Source organism: Brassica oleracea, chromosome C7 (assembly GCF_000695525.1).
Source record: "Brassica oleracea var. oleracea cultivar TO1000 chromosome C7, BOL, whole genome shotgun sequence".
Classification (NCBI taxonomy): Eukaryota; Viridiplantae; Streptophyta; class Magnoliopsida; order Brassicales; family Brassicaceae; genus Brassica; species Brassica oleracea.
In genome coordinates, this window is record NC_027754.1 from 10,944,282 (window position 1) to 10,962,606 (window position 18,325).

The window sequence follows — 18,325 nt, forward strand, 5'->3', positions numbered from 1 at the left end:
AGTAATTGTTTTATATGCGCTTCATGAGTACTCTGATATTTGACTAGTCCGGTCTAACCCAACGTTAGGTCGTGGTACGGGTCGAAAAGCCTTAGGCCTCGATCTAACGGAAAACGCTAACTCTAGGTACAGGTTGCAAAGCCTTGTGCCTTGACGCAGCCGGACGTAACTGGTCGAGGTCGTGGAGTAAATTTTGTGACTCTGGCCGGATCGTCCCTAACCCGTCACGTAGCGCTTCCGGACCATGGTGTTGGGTTGGACGGTCAGTCATGTTCTTGTTTGATTGTTGGCTGGCCGGTTGGCCTTTCATCTCCAACCCTTGGTGTGGGTCGTCCGTCGGTCATGTTCTTGTTTGATTGTTGGCCGGTGGGTTGACCTATGCCTAGGATGGTTCGGTGGTGTTACAGGTGGGCTTTTAGGACTGGATTTGGACGCCGGATCTGGTTTTTCCTTTTTCAGATCTCCGGTGCTCCTTCCACGGCGGCGATGCGTGACTCAGTGGGTCACCTCCTACACCACCGATCTACCCTCGTGTGTGGCGGTGTAAGAACGGAGGAGTGGTGCGAAGTTTCGGCAGAAAGGGTCTCGTTCTCCAGTTCTCGGAGTCGGTGCGTCGGACGGCTCCATGTCCTCGGAGTTGTCAACCGGTGATGTGTGCATTGCCTTGTTACGCAGTGAGGCTCTACATCCCAGTGTCGGCTGTCATCCCTCCGGTGGTGGTGTCACACACCCTCATACGTCATGAATTGCTGTTCCGGTCATGTTACCATCGTCAAGGTCCGAATTTTTCAGTACGGAGCCATTCCATCTTTCAGGCTATAGGAGCGAGGCAGTGGCCCTGATGAAGCTGAAGCAAGTCACAAATTTTTACCATTCGGTGTCGATGCTTTTGTCTGTGTGCTGAACTCAAATGATTGGAGATAAAAGCTTGAGCTTTGATTAGATTTGTGACTTTGATTAAGTATCTCAGTCTCATTGCTTTCGTTTATTATGGTCAATGTAGGTGTGGTTAAGAGACAACTCTTTCTGGGTCTTACGAAGAGTTTGTTCTCATGGGTTAAAATTACAGCAAAGGTTCAGTTCAGGTAGCTTAGGATCCAATCTAGTGATGCTAAGTGATACTAGAATTCTTTGTCTGTAAAAGTGGTTGAATCTTTGTGGTGAAATCATGTAGTCCCAAGTTTGGTTAATATAAAGTTGATGATGAGTTAAAAAAAAAGACGACTCCTATTACTTCACCAACTCTACTTTTGGAATAGCTTGATAACTATATATTTGTAGTTCACATAATATTCAATAGCGGTCATGAGACAAAAAAGAAAAAAAAACAGTCATCTTTTTTTTTAACTTTTAGCAAGTATATCGGCATGTCATGTTTAGACCTCATATTTATAAAAATGAAAGTTTTTTTATAAAAAAATTTCGTATTGAATTTTTTTTCAAAATACAAATAATTGGAAAAGATAAATAAAAGCTCAACATCTCAATCCATTAACAATCAGATCGTTCCGAATCAACTATATACCGGACAGAAGACAAAAGTAGAAGAAAGTATCAAGGAATTCGCCGAAGCATGCCAAAGACCACCATGTCAGCTAAAACACTCACCACCATGACCACCAAGAAATGTCGAGCCAAAAACAGAAAAATTGCTACCACCGGGAAGCTAACACCGACCTTAACCGAGTCAAAAAGACCACCAGAGCCATAGATGACCACCGGGAAAATAAAATAGGGAGACCGACGATCTGAAAGCATGAAAAGAAACAAGAGAACACAAAGGACTCAAAGATGTCAAACCAGATCTAATCGTTTTTTCGGTTCGGAGTCGGTAAATGGATATACCAAAACCACACCCCAACGATTGGCTCTCTTCCACCGCCACTAGAGTAAATTCTAACCCTCACTACAGGAAATGTGGGTAGTAATAGCAGACGGAAAACGCTATGAGTCATGTATAATAGCGTTTCTTTGTCTGCTCTGACAGCGCTCGTTATAATAGGTCCGACCCTTTTAATAGCGATTTTTCTTTGTGTTATAATTAAGCGTACAACAATAGCGCGTGTATATTCGCAATTGTTAATATTTATACTAACGTTATACAAATGTTATTAAAACCTAATAATTTGATTTTCCCGATAACAAAGATAGCAAATGTTTTGTGTTATTAATTAGTTTTTAAATAATCTGAAAATTTATTAATAATAATTATGAATTGATTTTTTGTGATAATTAATTCAAAAATATGTAATAAAAAGAATTTAAATTATTAAAATCAGTTCACAAATAAAATCAATTTTACAAAACTAAACCAGTACATATTAAAAAAGACTAATTAAAACACATTAAACCAAAATCTAATTAACCCTAAACCTAAACCTAAGCTGCCGCCTTCCTCAAGCTCCTTGTTTCACTTCGATCTTCCTCAAGGTTCATCTGTCTCTTCCACTTTCCTCAAGCTTCCGCAGTATCTGAAAAGCACACAAAACAAGTGTTGGTAAATACAATGATTTGAGGACATACACCCATACTTAAGACTGGAACCAATCAGTACAAGATAACTTATCTCAACACCCATACTTAAGCACGATTGTCTTAAAGTCTGCCGTATAGAGCAATGTTTTAGCTGTATAAACCTTCAAGGCAATGAATCAATAGACATAAGCAAAGAAGAAGAAAGTCTCAGTCTTTACTGTCACAATACCTTCAAAGGCTGCACTTGGCATTCCAGTGAGAGACTGCAACATTCGTGTGAGTCTAGACGGAGACAAGTTCGAGACATCTCCTCTGCACAACACCAGTTCTTGCTCACGAGTCACGACCACCACCTTTACCAGGAACAAAAAAATATATTGATAAGCCTTCGTTGGATGAAAGAAGTAGAAATATGTAAACTTGGTCTTTCAGTGAACCAAATGGTCTCTAACTGAAATTAAAACAAGCAGAGCACATTTCAATAATCAAGCTGAGTCTCTTACGAGCATGTAATGAACAAACACATGAAAATTACAGAATGATGAAAACAAATCAGACAAGCTAAAACAATACCTTGCAAACGTTGGGACATAGTTTTGGCAGAGTCATCCCTCTTGGATTTCTGCAACACACATAACTAAAGAAACGAACTTTAACTTCAAATCAAACCATATAAAGCATAAAACTTTACTTCGCCTTATCAATGACCACTTTTTTACGAACAAGCTTCCTGTAACAAGAACAAAAAAAACACAGAGAGAATGAGAGACATAGAGTGAGAGACAGAGAAGTGATCAGTCGTGGTTATGACGAGCGTGACGGTGGTGGTGGCGACTCCGGTGAAGACGGATCTGAGAAGCGATGGTGGTGGTGACGAGCGATTGGGGATGGGAGATATGGCGATGGTGGTGATGGTAACGAGCGATGGTGGTGGTGACGTCGCGTCGCGTCGCGTCTTCTCCTTTCTATACCATCTAGGAACTCCATCTTCTCTCTCTTTCTCGTTTCGCTGACTCGTAGATCTCAGAAAAAAATAATTAAAAAATAATAAAAGAATAATTAATCTCAAGCGTCGATTCAATATCATCCAAAGTGACCCGTGTCATTAAAAACAAGTAAACCAATAGGAACAAAATGTGAGGATTGACACAAGAATCATTTTGGACCTTTGATCCAAATCAATCAATGGTTCAAAAAAAAAACAATACAGATTGTCTTTTTATTTATCTATAACTATTATAAAAATCATCTAAGCTTTAAATACTTTACTATCATAACTTAAAACTTGAAATCTAAATTTTGTATTATAGTAAATATAGCGTTTTAAATCGATAAATGCTATAACAAAAATAAATGTTCGTATACAATAGCATAATTGTCATAAACGCTATCATCTAGTGCTACTAATACTCATATTTCCTGTAGTGCCTAGTGCCGTCCTCAAAACGAGCAGGAAACCGAGGTGGAAGACCCCATTGGTTCAGATCTAATACCACCTTCACCACAACGTCACACCTTCATCTCAGAAAGTCTCCACCACCTCACTGGAAGAACTGAATCCGCACACACCGATGTGGATATACGAAACCAAAAATGGGAAATTTGAGGATCGTGACCCAGATCTGCCTCTACAGAGTCCATCCACAAAATTTTGAACCGCCACAACCACCAAAAACCACCATGCAGCCTCTGAAGCCTCAGATCTCACCACTCCAATTGAAAGCATCAAAATCAAACCTTGAAATGAAGCACAAGGGAAGATAAACAAAAAATAAACAAAAAAAATTCTTTGCGGTGAAACCAACACCAAAAAATCCAAATTTAATCAATGGTTATTGTTTCTAAAGAGAGAAGGGTGAGAGAGAGGAAAAAAATGAAAGTTATGTTATGGTAAAATTAATCAAGAAAATAAGAGTAAGGCCATGTTCGTTTCTGCAATTAATGCAACATCACGATGTTGTTCGTTTTTATAGTTAGTATTTGCATTCAGATGAAACATTTGGATGCGAAGTTGTTTGTCTTTTGATTTTGTAATATTATTCGAATATTAGTAGTTAAAAAGACTAAATGGACATTGTTTTTATTCTTAATAATGAACTGATATAATATTCAAATAAATATATCTAAAATTGTAGAAGTCTCCTTGGCCCATAGGTTTGACTAAGGTTCATCAATGTTTCTACACCATTAGGTATTGATTTCGAGTCCAAAAGAAGGCGGAATAATGATGTAGAATCATTTGTAATATTTTTCATAGTTTATAATAGAATAATTATTCAGCGTTAAAACAATATCTAATTTTAATTTTACATTTTTGGGAAAAAACGATTTTCTGGTATTGGCGGAAAAATGTGATTCTCCAGATTTGACGGAATGATTTTCTAGTTTTTTGGAAAATGCGATTTCCCTGATTTTGGCGCAGAACGTAATTTTTTGGTTTTGACAGAAAGTACGATTCTCCGGTTTTGACAGAAAACGCGATACACCGGCTTTTGTTTAAAGCAAGATTTTTTTGTTTAGATGAGAAATCGCTATTTCTGGTTTGGCGAGAAAACACGGTTTTCTTGGTTTTGGCGGGAAACACGACTTTCCGGTTTTGACAAGAATTCATGATTTTTTGGTTTTTACAAGAAATCACAATTTTCTTGTTTTGGTAGAAAAAATAAAATTTACGGTTCTGGCAGGAAAAATACAATTTTACGGTTTTGGCGGAAAACACGATTTTTCAGTTTTAGTAGAAAACATGATTTATTTTGTTTTGGCGGAAAACATGATATTTTGTTTTGGCAGAAAACACAATTTTCCGGTTTTGGAGTGAAACACACAACTTTACGGTTTTGGCAGGAAAACGTGTTTTTCTAGTTTTGTCGTGAAAATGTGGTTTTCTAGTTTTGCGTGAAAATGTGGTTTTCCTGTTTTGGCGTGAAAAGAAAAATTTCTGATTTTAACGGGAAAACATAGTTGACTGGAAACCACGATTTTCAAGTTTTGGTGGAAAAAAAATTGTTTTCGATTTTGGTGGAAACGCGATTTTACGATTTTGGGAGAAAACATATTTTTATGTTTTGACGAGAAAAACATAGTTTTCTTTTTGGTGAGAAAATGTGATTTTACTATTTTGGTGGAAAAAATACAATTTTATGATTTTGGCGGAAGAAAGATTTTTTTTGTTTTGACGGAAAATGAGATTTGTTTTCGGTTTCGGCTAGAAAACGCAATTTTCCAATTAAAACTATTATATAATAATTATAATAACTAATTTAATTAATTTTTATATTCTATTAAAGGTATTTAGGTTATTTAAATTTTTGGATTTTGAGATGTAAATATAGAATCCATATTCTATATTTTTTAGCATCTCAAATATTTAGATTTTATAGATGAAATATTGTCCGTAGGAACAACATATGAATATTATCATCTAAATGCAGCATCTCGATACAGAAACAAACACTGCCTAAATAACATACATACATGGGATGCATATAATTGTCTTAACTAGCTAGATGAACTCTGAGATGCTATAAAACTATGTAACTCCAGAGAACATTCCATTGATCCAATCTTTGGCCATAAGTTAAAGATATTATCGAAATGAATATTGTTGGAGTTACACAAATGGAATGTACACTGTTAAGTCAGGCTACTGGTAGCAAAGAACTTGATTAACAGAGATAAGATGGAGACACATATAGAACCAAGTATCACAAAACTCCAAGCCTTTGTTAGATACAAACTCCACCAAAAACCAGACATCTTATGTGGCAAATGATCTCTAGATAATTAGCAGTGACAAACAACCTAATACATCAGACAACCATTGTCCTAGATGTGGTGTAGATGATGAAATTTTAAACCATGCCATATTTGAATGTCTCCCAGCTTTACAGACATTGGCACACACAACAACTCCAACTCCACCGTTGGTGTTCCCCAGTGCAAGCCACTACACAAATATGGACTATCTATTCTGGCGAAAGAACGATATTGAAGATCCTGAGTTGGATAAATATCGACACCCTTGGATTATATGGTACATTTGGAAAGCAAAAAATGATAAATTATTCAGAGGGATAGACAGTGACCCATTGGAAACGATTCGACACGCTAAGTCAGAATGCTATGCTTGGTTTGAAGCTAAGCGTAATCAGGAAGAACCAACGGAAACACAAACTCTTGAACAAGTGACAATCTCTGAGAGATGCATGATAGATGGATCGTGAACACATGACGTACTCTTTAGTGGTTATGGATGGACATTGACAAACTCTAGAGGAGTAACTCAGTTATTTGGTGCAAGGAACCAACGGCGAAGAATCTCACCACTCCACTCGGAGCTCGAGGCCCTCTCATGGGCAATGGAGTGCTTGTTGCAGCTATTGACGTGTTAAGCTTTTTGCACTGATTTTAAGGATCTAATCTTGATGATTCAAGACCCCAGAGCATGGTCTAACTTTTTCACTGAGCTAAAGGAGCTGATGAAACTAAGAATAGATTCACGAAGTTCTCGATTGTTTTTATTTCTCGTTCTGAAAATGTACCGTTTGATTCATTAGCTAAGATAACAATATCCTTTCATATGGACTTGTATTACATTGGTTGTTCTGATCCGATGTGGTCCCCCAGACCATTTCAAATTTAAATGATAGAATAACCGTTTGATGAAAAAAAAAAAAAAACTAGCCGGATGAAAATGGTGGTCGCTACTGTTAAACGAATGCCTTCTTATTTGAATGAATGACTTATGGCTCGTTTGTTTGTTGAAACTTCACCACATTGAAAAACATAGAAAATGAAAGAAAATTCATAGAAAGATGACTTTTGATTGCTCTGCATTATACATGCATTATTTTACAAAACCGAACGCAAATAAGCTGCCGTTTACAATGTCATTTGATATAATACAAAACCACTAAGCAATCAACTACACTTAATACCTTTCCTTTTAGAAACATGGATTATAATTTTGTTGGGAGTGTATGTGTATGATCATACATTAAACAAAAAGGAAATAAATAAAATATTGGAAAGGAAGTACAGTTGATGATATAAAGTAACCATGGTTAAAGCGAAGAACCTGAAAGGCTGAGATAGAAGAAGCTGGATTGACTAACCATAGTTAAGGCTTCTCTGGTTAAAGATGTGGGAAGCTTTCTCATGTGCTTTGCTATTTATAAACAACAACTGGAAGAAGCTCCTTTTTCATCCATCTCTCACTTCTCAGATTCCCATCACTATTTTCAACAGAAACTCAAAACTTTATAATAAAGATTCAATCTTTCGTTTAATTGGTGATCATCGCCTCTCATACTTGTCTCCAGGTTTGTATGTTTTTGGATTTGCCCCAATTTTTATTCTTCTTGTATCTGTTCTACTTAACTTGCACAGCAAAAGGTTGATGCTTTATCAAAAGATTCTTGATTTTTTTTTGTTTCTTGGTATGAAATATAATTGAAGGATTAAGTCCTTTGGCATTTTACTTCCTTTTTTCCTGTCTTGATGATTCTTGATATTTAACTTTAATTAGCTCAGTGTTTTGATCAGAGTTGAAAAGACTTGAAATTAGTCTTATTTAGAGCCAAATCTTGAATCCTTCAGATTTTCTTGATTTATTATCAATTATCTCAGTGCTTTAGAGGAGCCAAATATTGTTTGATTCACTGACATAACTTTGATTAAACTAGAATCATCGGTTAAACTTATTGAGCATAGGTTTGACATGAAAGGGTTGGAGCATATGGAACCTCTCAGTGTATGTTCTAAAGTGAACGGTTGATAAGGCTTAACTTTATAGAGTTGAACAAACATGTTAAACTGTTCCATTTCATCAATGCCCTGAGTTCGGTTTGAAGGAAGTTTTTGTAAATTTTCATAAATATAGAAATTTCTTGGTGCTCTCTGAGCAGATTGTTGTGTTTGGTTATACTTACTCTTCTTGTGACTACTAACTACTATAATATATGCCTACGGAGATTTTCATTGTGATCTATGTGGTTTGCTTGAAGTGTATTAAATCTTTAATATATTCTCGATTTATTTTCATTTGAGCCTTCTTTGTTATGTACTAATTAGCCCACGTTGTTGTTTTTCAGATCACATCTCTCTGAGAAGAACAAAGATCTGATCGGCTTCCGAGAATTACATATTGTTTGAAACATCCAAAAGAGTTGAAAGATGGGTCTATCAAGCCTTCCTGGTCCATCAGAAGGAATGCTATGCGTGATATTAGTTAACACAGCATTGTCAATCTCCATCTTCAAAGGCATTCTCAGGTCAGTGCTTCAGCTAATAGGAATCCGCCTCTCTCCTTCTTCAGCAGCAGCAGCAGCTGCATCTTCAGAGAATCAAACTTCAGATTCTTTTGATTTCCGGGTCTGCCAGCCTGAGAGTTTCCTTGAGGAATTCAGGAACAGGACCCCCACAGTGAAGTTTGAGAGCTTGTGCAAGTGCAAGAAACAGGCGGACAACGAGTGTTCTGTATGCCTGTCGAAATTCGAAGGGGATTCAGAGATCAACAAGCTAAAATGTGGCCATTTGTTTCACAAAACATGCTTGGAGAAATGGATAGACTACTGGAACATCACTTGCCCACTCTGTAGGACTCCTCTTGTTGTTGTCGCAGCAGACGACCAGCTGGTTTCCTATAATGTTTGGTGACTACTTTTCTTTGTATAGAGTTTTCCTTGGGGTTGGGTGTGTTTGTTGTTGTGTACAGCTACTACTACTTTTTACTATGAAATTAGGCTGCGTCACGGTTGATTCTTTATCAGATTCAGACCGGAGATGGGGGTATTCTGATGTACATATTCTGTGAGCTGTTTATGTATGTAGACCCATGTGTAATGGAAGCTCTTGTTTGAACATAGTCTTGATGAATCTATCTATGTGTGTGTATTAAAAGCTCAGGCTTTGTCCAAAAAAAAAAAAAAAGAGCTCAGGCTTACAAAAAGTTGTATGGATAAGGAAAAATGTGTATAGTTAAAGAATGCGTGTACTTATTTGACCAGTAAGTATTTAAAGGTTTGTCTTACAAAACGGGAAAGATAGGAGATTCCTTAAGTAATATCAACATGATAGCATATGAAGTAAACCCATCACTCCAAAATCTAGAATAGATTCAATGTAACATGGGATAAGAGTGGCCTACACTCTTTTCACTTATTTACAATGCGTCACACCAGTTGATTTAAGGGTTAATGGGTGTTGTTAAGTAGCAATTAATGTTTAATAAATTATGCTGGACTAAAGCTTAGTGGACTTTGCTAGCAATGTCACCACTCTGTTTCAAACGTTGTGCCGTATATATGCGAAACAAACCAGAACATGTGAAAGTGTTGCGAAATGAGACCATCATCTCCTGCTTTGTGATTGCAACAACTTGGAAACGCAACGACAGAGTCTCAGTATCCGAGGATATCCAACGCAAACACCATCCAATGCAGATTCTATCTCTTTCATCAACTGTTTCGAGGCAACACCATCATCTCTTTCTGTTCCTGAAACTTCGCCAGGAATTATGTCGCCGGGATACATCCCACTGTTACAATAGAGAAAAAACACAAACAGTTTCCCTATCCAAAGTCTTTTATGTACAAAGATGATAGTTAGTTACTGAGCATGACCGTAATCTACTTACTGGGTCAAGCATGCCATATCGAGAGTTATGATTGCTTTTCTCAAGCTTTTGCAATCAACAAAGCTAATTTGCAAATAAAGCTGCTCTGCTGCAATCAACAAAACACTCGAACTAGTCATTAAAGGATTTCTGAAATTGGCCACTATTGTCATACTAGCTAGCCTAGAACCACTAAATGGAAAATTAAGAGGAAAAATCGATCACCTGATGGAGATTCAAATTGTCCTTGGACCAAATTAGGTATCTCCATTCTAGCTAACTGTAATTCCTCCGCCACATTTAGCAGATTATGTACGACCAGGCTAGTTTTCTGCATGTTCAGATCAAAATGAGACAAAAAAAAAGCACACAAAAAAGTAATTTCTAAACAGTGATTCTTCTAGAGGAACTTACAAACACTAAAGAGAAAGCAAACATGACTTGACAGTGACACAAAAATAGCTCATCAACATTAGAAAATTACCTAATATGCTATCATAGTATTACGAGAGCAATAACAGCAAAACTAGGACACATACTCACCTGTGTAATCTCCAACAACGTACTGGTACCAACATACTCCCGGGAGTATTCAGCATTAAACAAGGAGTTAAACGCAGTTGAAACATTCATGTCTGGTAGATGCTGAAGAACAATACCTTGATTAGAAACGAAAGAAAGATGTGTTTAATGAAAGGAAAAGAGGTTCGTTACTCTTACCTTGATGAATGCATTACTCAAATTGTTTGAAATTATTACACATGAAGCATGTCCAGGCTTTAATGTGAGCCTGTATATCCAAGAAAATTTCCAAAAAAAATCCCATATCGTTCATTATATACGAAACATATTCCTTATAAATATTATTGAAAGATATACAAAATAGGACCAACCTTTGGTGAATCAAGCCACCATAATTTAGAACAATGCTCTGACAATCATTCTTTTCTCCTAAACTGTCAACTTTCCAGACCTGCCAACAGCACAAGAGTTACTCACATAGCAAAAAAGAATACTTGCTTAAGATCTCCATGTCTACAGATATAACTTATTTCAAATAAGACAGTAGTTACCAGAATATCCTGACGTATAAGCCTGCAACTCATTTTCTTTTTCAATTCATCTTCAGCAATCATAACAGCGTCTGTATATGCAGGTTCTCCTGTTATCTTGTCGCACGTAGGAAAACATTTGATCAAGGTCTTGATTTTTGAGTTCAATTCTTCGATCTCCTGTGTTTTCTCTGCTACCTTGCTAGTAGTAGCCTAGATAAATGTTAATAGATAAGTGTAAGTACAAATAATAGAAGTAATAGCATCCATCTCTTATCTACAAAAGTATCATTAAACCCCGGGGGCGATACATTACATCTAAGATGTAAACAAATACAGCTTTTCTACCAGTAGCATGAAAACTCATCTTTCTTAAAAAAAAAAATTCCATGTCTACCAAAAACCATTGTGAAAGAGTTAAGGCGTCTTACTTATAAACACTGTCAGGACCAGACAAACCAACATATTCCCCTAATGTGTATTCCAAAGTCGTATAATTACCTCATGTGGTTGAACAGGAGTTAACAAGCCAGTAGAATTGGAACCATGTTGACGTAAAAGCTTGGCACAATTCAACCTCAATGTTTCAGATGTTTGTAGACCAGTGGTAACTACTTGAGACTTTTTCTGCATGAAAAAGTGATACAGGTCAAGCAAGGAGAATCAACAGAGATTTTCAAACGAGGAACAAAGTAATTACCATCATTATCTCTTGCTTGAGGTGCAACAACTCAAGTTTGGCTTTTTCATATGCTAACTTACAGAGTAACGATCTACTCTCAGCACGTCTGAAATAGTACACACAATGAATGTTACACACTTGACACTATTTTATTCTGAAGAATATATAAAGGCAGTACTGGGAGAACCTCTTTGTCTTAGCATCAGTCAAGTCGTCACATACTTTCTACAATTAGAACAAGATCATCAGTTTACATATATGTAGGGTACATGATAGCAAAGTGTTTAGTTTTAGGCGGACCTGGGATTTAATTTGAAGACAAAGCATCTCACACAAATGAACCTTCTTCAAGTATGTTAACATATCTTCCAGCTTGCATACCTACAATTTTGGAACATTAGTTCTCAAACTACAAAAGCTGAAAGGAGGACAATCTCACTAACAGAGAGAAATAATACCTGTCTTGAGTTCAGCTTATTGGCCAATGGTGCAAACATTTGATTAATTTCTTCTGATACCTTTCCTGGAATCTGCGAGGTAGTGGAAACAGTAACATAACTGTATGAAAAAGTGGAACTAACATTCATTAATATACCAGGTTATCAACAGTACTTACTTCTACCCAGTTTACTTGTTCAAGAACTACGCGGCAGTTGCGAACATCGTCTCCATCAGGGTGGTCCATCACTGGATTTGAAATATCCTGTGTGCTTTGCCTGACTTTGGGGCTACAACTTTTGGCAGCAGGATCAACATCTCTGGCTTTCCTTTTCAATCTGGATGGCCCCTGCAAATTTTCAAAAATGTTGCTCAACATCAGTTGTATCATTTCTTAAATGCACAGCTCAATGTCTTTGATGGGATCGGAGTCCAAATATTCAATCTGAATGCTCTCGTTCAGCTGTCGGTGTATAAAGGCCAATGTGAAGATTTACTACAGTCTCAGAGTCAGAGATCACAAGATCTATTCCCTTCAGAAACGGTTATGTAATCCATTTGCCCCATGGACAGATAGTTCTTCAAAATTTATGGGTCTAGAAATATACCTTAGCATGTGAAGCCTCATTCCTACTCCTGTCCAAAGGTGAAGAACCAGCTGTACCAGGACGGTCTTGTGTCACTAGAACAGGACAATCTTCAGTTTCACAATGGGCAGCCCTGATGTTGTTGGTTCCTTTTTTATTTTTGTTCAGCACGCTGTCTTCGTCGTTTTGTTGAGCAGAGCCGTTCAAGAAGCCTGTCTCGCTGAGTATAGCAGAAGATTCTACAAGCAGGGAATCCATATGGTCAGATAACGTATTCAGAGAAGGATTACTAACAGAATCCTTGGCCAAGCGTCCATCTTCAGTCTCAGAATTGCCGATGGCTTTGCTTTTCTGCTCTTGATCTTGAAGAGGAACACAATTGTTCAATGCTGAGGTAGTCGCATCTGACGATTTTGCTAGAGATGACACAAACTTATCAGGGGTGCTGGCTGTCTGATTTCTTTCCTGTTCTTTCAAGAGTGAACCCTCAATCTTAGAATTAGAGTTTCCTTCTGGATTTAAGAATGTAAACACATCGCTACTGTCGACAACAGGGCTCAATGCACCACAGCTAAGTTGATCAGGTGCGCCATGATTTTCATACACTGGTTTTCGGTTATCATGTGTAGATAACAAATCATCCAAGTTAGTAATGGGGATATCTTTACGTGTTTCCGGGCGGACGCCTGTATCTTCCCTGCCAATAGTTGATGGGGTAGTAGCAGAACGGCGTCCGGACAATTGAAGCTTGGATTTCTCAATTCTCTGAGAAAGAGCAGAAGCAGGGGACGGTGGAATCAATCCAAGTCTGGATTTGCTTTTCTGGATGGTTGACAGGCTCTCAACTAGTGCGAGAGTTTCCCTGCTCATAAAGCTTCCACCTTGTTGAGGAGAAGGCGTAACACAAGATAAAGACTGCTGCATTCTACCAACAAAATACGCACTTTCCCTTCCTGATTCCTGCAGCTCGATTTGAGGGTGAATGCCAGAACCACAAGGTGACAGCATTTGACAAGCATCAGTGCTATTTATACCCACAGGAATGCTTCCATATTGAGGGAACAGGGAGAATTCAGGAACTGGAGATCTTGCTTCAACACTATTGTCTTGAGATGCAGGAACCGGTTCCCTGCTTTCATCTCCCAGCAGAGCTGCTAAGGCAGGAGTTATATGCCCGTAATCATATTTTCGAGAATCATCACCTACGAGACTCATGTCATTCGAATCTCCACCACCACTTCCTTTGTCAACCGGCACAGGGGATTTAGGGAACAGCTTCTTAGGGTAAGTTAACACCATTGCACTCCCTGTATCAGATCTAAAGGTAACCTGAATTGGTGTTTTCTCTTCTACTTGTACTGGAACATGATGACTGCTGGTGGGTGTCCTCAAGTCTCCAGACTCCGACATAACAAGACTCCGGAAATGCATTGAAAACGCTGTGGAGTCCATCGTCATATCATGGTGTTCTTCAGAGATCGTAGCGTCTGAGAGTCTCCCAGGGTTGATAAAATGGGAAGACACGGGGCCGAAGAAACTGTCCTCTGATTCGGAGAAAACAAAATCGATTTCAAGATTCATATTTCTAAAGTAAAATTAAAAATCAAAGGAAGCTTTACCGTCATCAGTTGTAGCAGAACCAATAGTGCTACCACCTGAAGAAGGCGAACTTTTGGGCCTCAAGAACAGTTTCTCCACAGGTTCGTCTCCTTCAGTGTCTTCGCTATCAGCAGCTAATTCACCGAAAAACCTAATTACTTTGTCCTCAGACTCTGATGTCTCACCGTTTCGGGGCTTCGAGGCGGGCGGACTGGGCGGCGTCTCGTAATCTTCGTCGCGCTTGAAAATGTGGACGGAAGTAATCTCCCGGTCGGCGAAGCTCACTCGCCGGAGCCGCTTTCTCCGCTGAGCTACAGTCTCGTCGTCTGTGCCGGCAGTGTTGTTCATCGGGTCTTCGGGCTTTTCCGACGCCATGTGGGTGGGTTGAGAGGATTTGGGGGACTTTTCGAATTTTAGGGTTTGGAATATTGCATTATTGGAAATTATAATGTGCGGGAAATGCATACGTTTTTTAAGTTAAAATCATTTCCTCACTTTCCTAGCTTTAAACCAATAGCTGAGCGAGCATATACCATTTTTTTTTAATTAGGCTATCAACTGTAACAGGTGCCCAGATGCGGATTTCGGTAAAAGTTTTCGAAACCGCATAAGGTCACCAATCAGCTATTTCTCACTTTTTATTTGTATTACCAAAAACCGAAAAATTATCCAGATGCATTTTTCAAAAAAGTGAATTAATACACAAAAAGTTTTTATTAAAGGCCTGGTGGTAACGGTTTTGACGGTACGCAGTTAAACATTCAAATGGTAACTATGGTTTTGATAAAGTGCAGTGCAGTTAATCTGCGGTTTGATAGAAAAAATAATGTGGTACTGAGTTTTGAATGGTAACAGCAGATTGAGGTATATGGACAATCAGATTAGATAATGCATTACATTTTATCTGCGGTTAGTATAAAGAAAATACATACCGTGAAAAAACTTCAATTCATCTAGAAAAGCGGTTAAAATAATATAAATATTGACATGTATAATGATCAGTGTAATTGTAAGATACATATAATATATTTACATTTTACAAACTAAAAATTAGTGATACTAATATAATTAAAAAACACACATATATATATATATATATATATATTATTTTACAATTAATTACTTTATTTTTTCCTATTTTTTTAAGAAAAAATTGAATAACCAAAAAATAAACCGCACATATTCATCTGACAACGGCCGTGAATGTTCTAAAGGGAACAACAAGAACGCACCACGGGCAATATGTCACCATTCAACTACCATTTTTGCTATTAATATCGACAAGTAAAATAATAATAATTATCAGAAGAAAGTAAGGCAGAAAAATTTTGTTCTTGAGCCGCACTAGAGCTAAAAAGAAAGTTAAATGGTGTGGTTAGAGGTAATTTTTTTTAAACTAATAAAATATAGAAAAACACAAACACAATCATTAATATTTCATCTATATAATATACATAAATCAAAGTTTAGATGTATATTCTTTAGTTAATAAATTAATTATGCTAAATATTTATATTATTAGATAAATTATGTTTAATCAATATAAATATAAGTTACTGATTTTTTTTTGTTAATTTATAAATTTAACATATACTTTGATCAATCTTTAAATTAACACAAATAGTTTCAAGTTTCATAAATAACTTTTCTTAAAAGGGGTAAACGTTCAAGAATAAAATACATTTGTGAATAGAAACTTGTTTAAATTATGTCAGTATTTTAATTTTTTAATTTTTAAAATATAAATATAGCATATGTATCATGCAGCTATACTATTCATTATACATGTTACCATTCATATATTGTTTTGTTCATTTTAGACGAACCGCAATTGTTCCATAATCCGCCCGTCCTACACCACTCAATCCGTTCTCACCACTCGAAGCCTTAATTAGGCATGAGCGTTCGGGTCTTCGGGTCGGGTTTGGACCGGTTTCTTTTGGGTCCGGGTCTTTCAGATCCTAAACATTTGGACCCAATAGGTATTTAGAAATTTTCGGTTCGGGTTCGGATCAGTTCTTCTCGGGTCTGGGTCAGTTCTGGTCTATAATAAAATACCCATAAGATACCCGTAATTTTTTAAGTCCATATCGGGTATGGATCGGGTTCGGGTATTTAAGATCTGAAAATGACATGACATACATTTAATCGATATTTTTCATATATGTCTAAAATTTTACAAAATAACTTAAATGAAACTATTAACAATTAAAATAAAACATTTTTAAACTCTAAATTTTACATTTTAAAGTTTCATATTACTTAAAAAATGTTACAAAATAATAACAAATGTTGTTAACAAAAAATATTTCAACTAAATCATTAAATAATATATATATATATATAATAGAACACAAAAAATCATAGTTTTTGATATACATGTTTTCAAGTCGGGTACAAATCGGTTATTTTTGGTTCCGGTTCTTTCGGATAAAAGAAATTTAGATCCAAAAAATACTTATAAATTTTTTGTTCGGTTTTGGATCGGGTATTTTTGGGTCGGTTTCGGATCAGGTTTTCGGGTCCAAGTTAAAATGCCCTGGTGTAGCTTTAATCATGTGTGTTTCAACCTTTCTCTTTATTAATTTAAACAACAATTGGTTTATTATTATTATATGATTGCAACCCAGTTTATGTGTTATCAAGTGTGAATGGCGACCAAAAAATAAAACGCTTCAGATCTGCATCAAACCACACCCAACATTCAAGGCCTTTGATAAAAAGTAGTTTGGGTTTTGATATAAAATAATAATACGGTTTTGATAAAAAGGTAGCACAGTTTTGATAGAAAAAATAATATAAACTAAATATATCAATATGATTAGAAATTAGATTTGTTTTCTTAGTGATAATGTCATTATATTTTATAATTTAAATATTTAAATCAATTTAAAATAAAATTATAATATATATATATATATATATATATATATATATATATTCTTGTTAACTAAATCCAACTACTACAATTCTTTTGAAATAAAAGTAAAAAAATTATTGTAAATATTTTTAATAATTTTTCTTAAATTAAATATAACAAAAATATTATTATATAATTTATATTTTAGGCATTTGATTTCTATTAAATTTTTGGTTTAGTTGAAATATTTTAGATTTAGATATACATGATATGTTTCGTTTTTTTGTGGTATTTGGTTCAATAACTCTTTGTTTCACCACTTTTCTCGGTTTGACATAGGAGACGGTTGTTAACACAACCTGTAATCGAATAGAGCAATGAGTAATGATTCGACCGGTCAGTCCTATCCAGTTTTCAAAACAATGGTTAAAATCAAATACAGAGTTCATGCGTTATGTGGGAATGTCTGGTTTTTACGAAATAAGCATTACATAATAATATTGTTGAAAATATTTTGCAATAAAAATAAATATTTGATTAAAAAGACATGTATAAAATATATGGATATATTTAGATAATTTAGATAGTATGTATGCTTATGTATATATAATTGATTATATGCATTTATATATTTCAAAAATCCACATTATTTTAAAAAAATAATTATTTGTTAAACTTAATCAAGTATACATATATTATTGACTTTTGAATAAATTAGTGTAAGGATAATTCATAAAACAGCCCAAATAGATTTAGTAAGATTTATATGTATCTTCTTTTTTGTTATTAAAAAGGTTATATGTATCTTCTTTTTTGTTATTAAAAAAGTTATTAATAAAATAAAAGAGAAACATTAATAATGATAATTACATAATAATTTTAATTTATTAAGGATATTAATGTAATTGACCATCATGAGACTGAACATAAAAGCGTCACGTATAAAACTATCTTCTCAAATAATATTATAGAACTATACTTGATTTCATGTAAATAATCTTCAATCTTTTCTAGGGT

The 18,325-nt window shown here is 35.9% G+C and overlaps 2 protein-coding genes and 1 long non-coding RNA gene across 4 annotated transcripts; 1 reads left to right on the forward strand and 2 right to left on the reverse strand.

The window, feature by feature from the left end:
- Positions 1-1,468: 1,468 nt before the first annotated feature.
- LOC106304657 lies at positions 1,469-2,004 on the reverse strand. Its single transcript, XR_001262801.1, has 2 exons — positions 1,846-2,004; positions 1,469-1,748 (listed from the first exon to the last, which is right to left on the reverse strand). It is a non-coding gene; the product is annotated as an uncharacterized LOC106304657 (long non-coding RNA).
- A 5,657-nt stretch (positions 2,005-7,661) lies between these two features.
- Positions 7,662-9,338, forward strand: LOC106306118 (probable E3 ubiquitin-protein ligase XERICO). Its single transcript, XM_013742593.1, has 2 exons — positions 7,662-7,796; positions 8,568-9,338. The coding sequence occupies exon 2, from the start codon at positions 8,650-8,652 to the stop codon at positions 9,130-9,132; it is 483 nt and encodes a 160-aa protein (XP_013598047.1). The 5' UTR covers positions 7,662-7,796; positions 8,568-8,649; the 3' UTR covers positions 9,133-9,338.
- Positions 9,339-9,456: 118 nt separating this feature from the next.
- Positions 9,457-14,916, reverse strand: LOC106306117. 2 transcript variants are annotated; one of them, XM_013742592.1, is made up of 15 exons: positions 14,469-14,916; positions 12,871-14,393; positions 12,441-12,611; positions 12,283-12,354; positions 12,125-12,205; positions 12,012-12,049; positions 11,843-11,930; positions 11,644-11,769; positions 11,164-11,355; positions 10,984-11,063; positions 10,811-10,880; positions 10,634-10,735; positions 10,316-10,421; positions 10,112-10,196; positions 9,457-10,012 (listed from the first exon to the last, which is right to left on the reverse strand). In XM_013742592.1, exons 1-15 carry the CDS (start codon positions 14,911-14,913, stop codon positions 9,826-9,828), a joined length of 3,366 nt encoding a protein of 1,121 aa, XP_013598046.1. In that variant the 5' UTR covers positions 14,914-14,916; the 3' UTR covers positions 9,457-9,825. The 2 variants fall into 2 exon arrangements, with proteins under 2 accessions (XP_013598046.1, XP_013598045.1); XM_013742591.1 differs by having other exon boundaries at positions 10,112-10,199; positions 14,469-14,915.
- Positions 14,917-18,325: the final 3,409 nt, after the last annotated feature.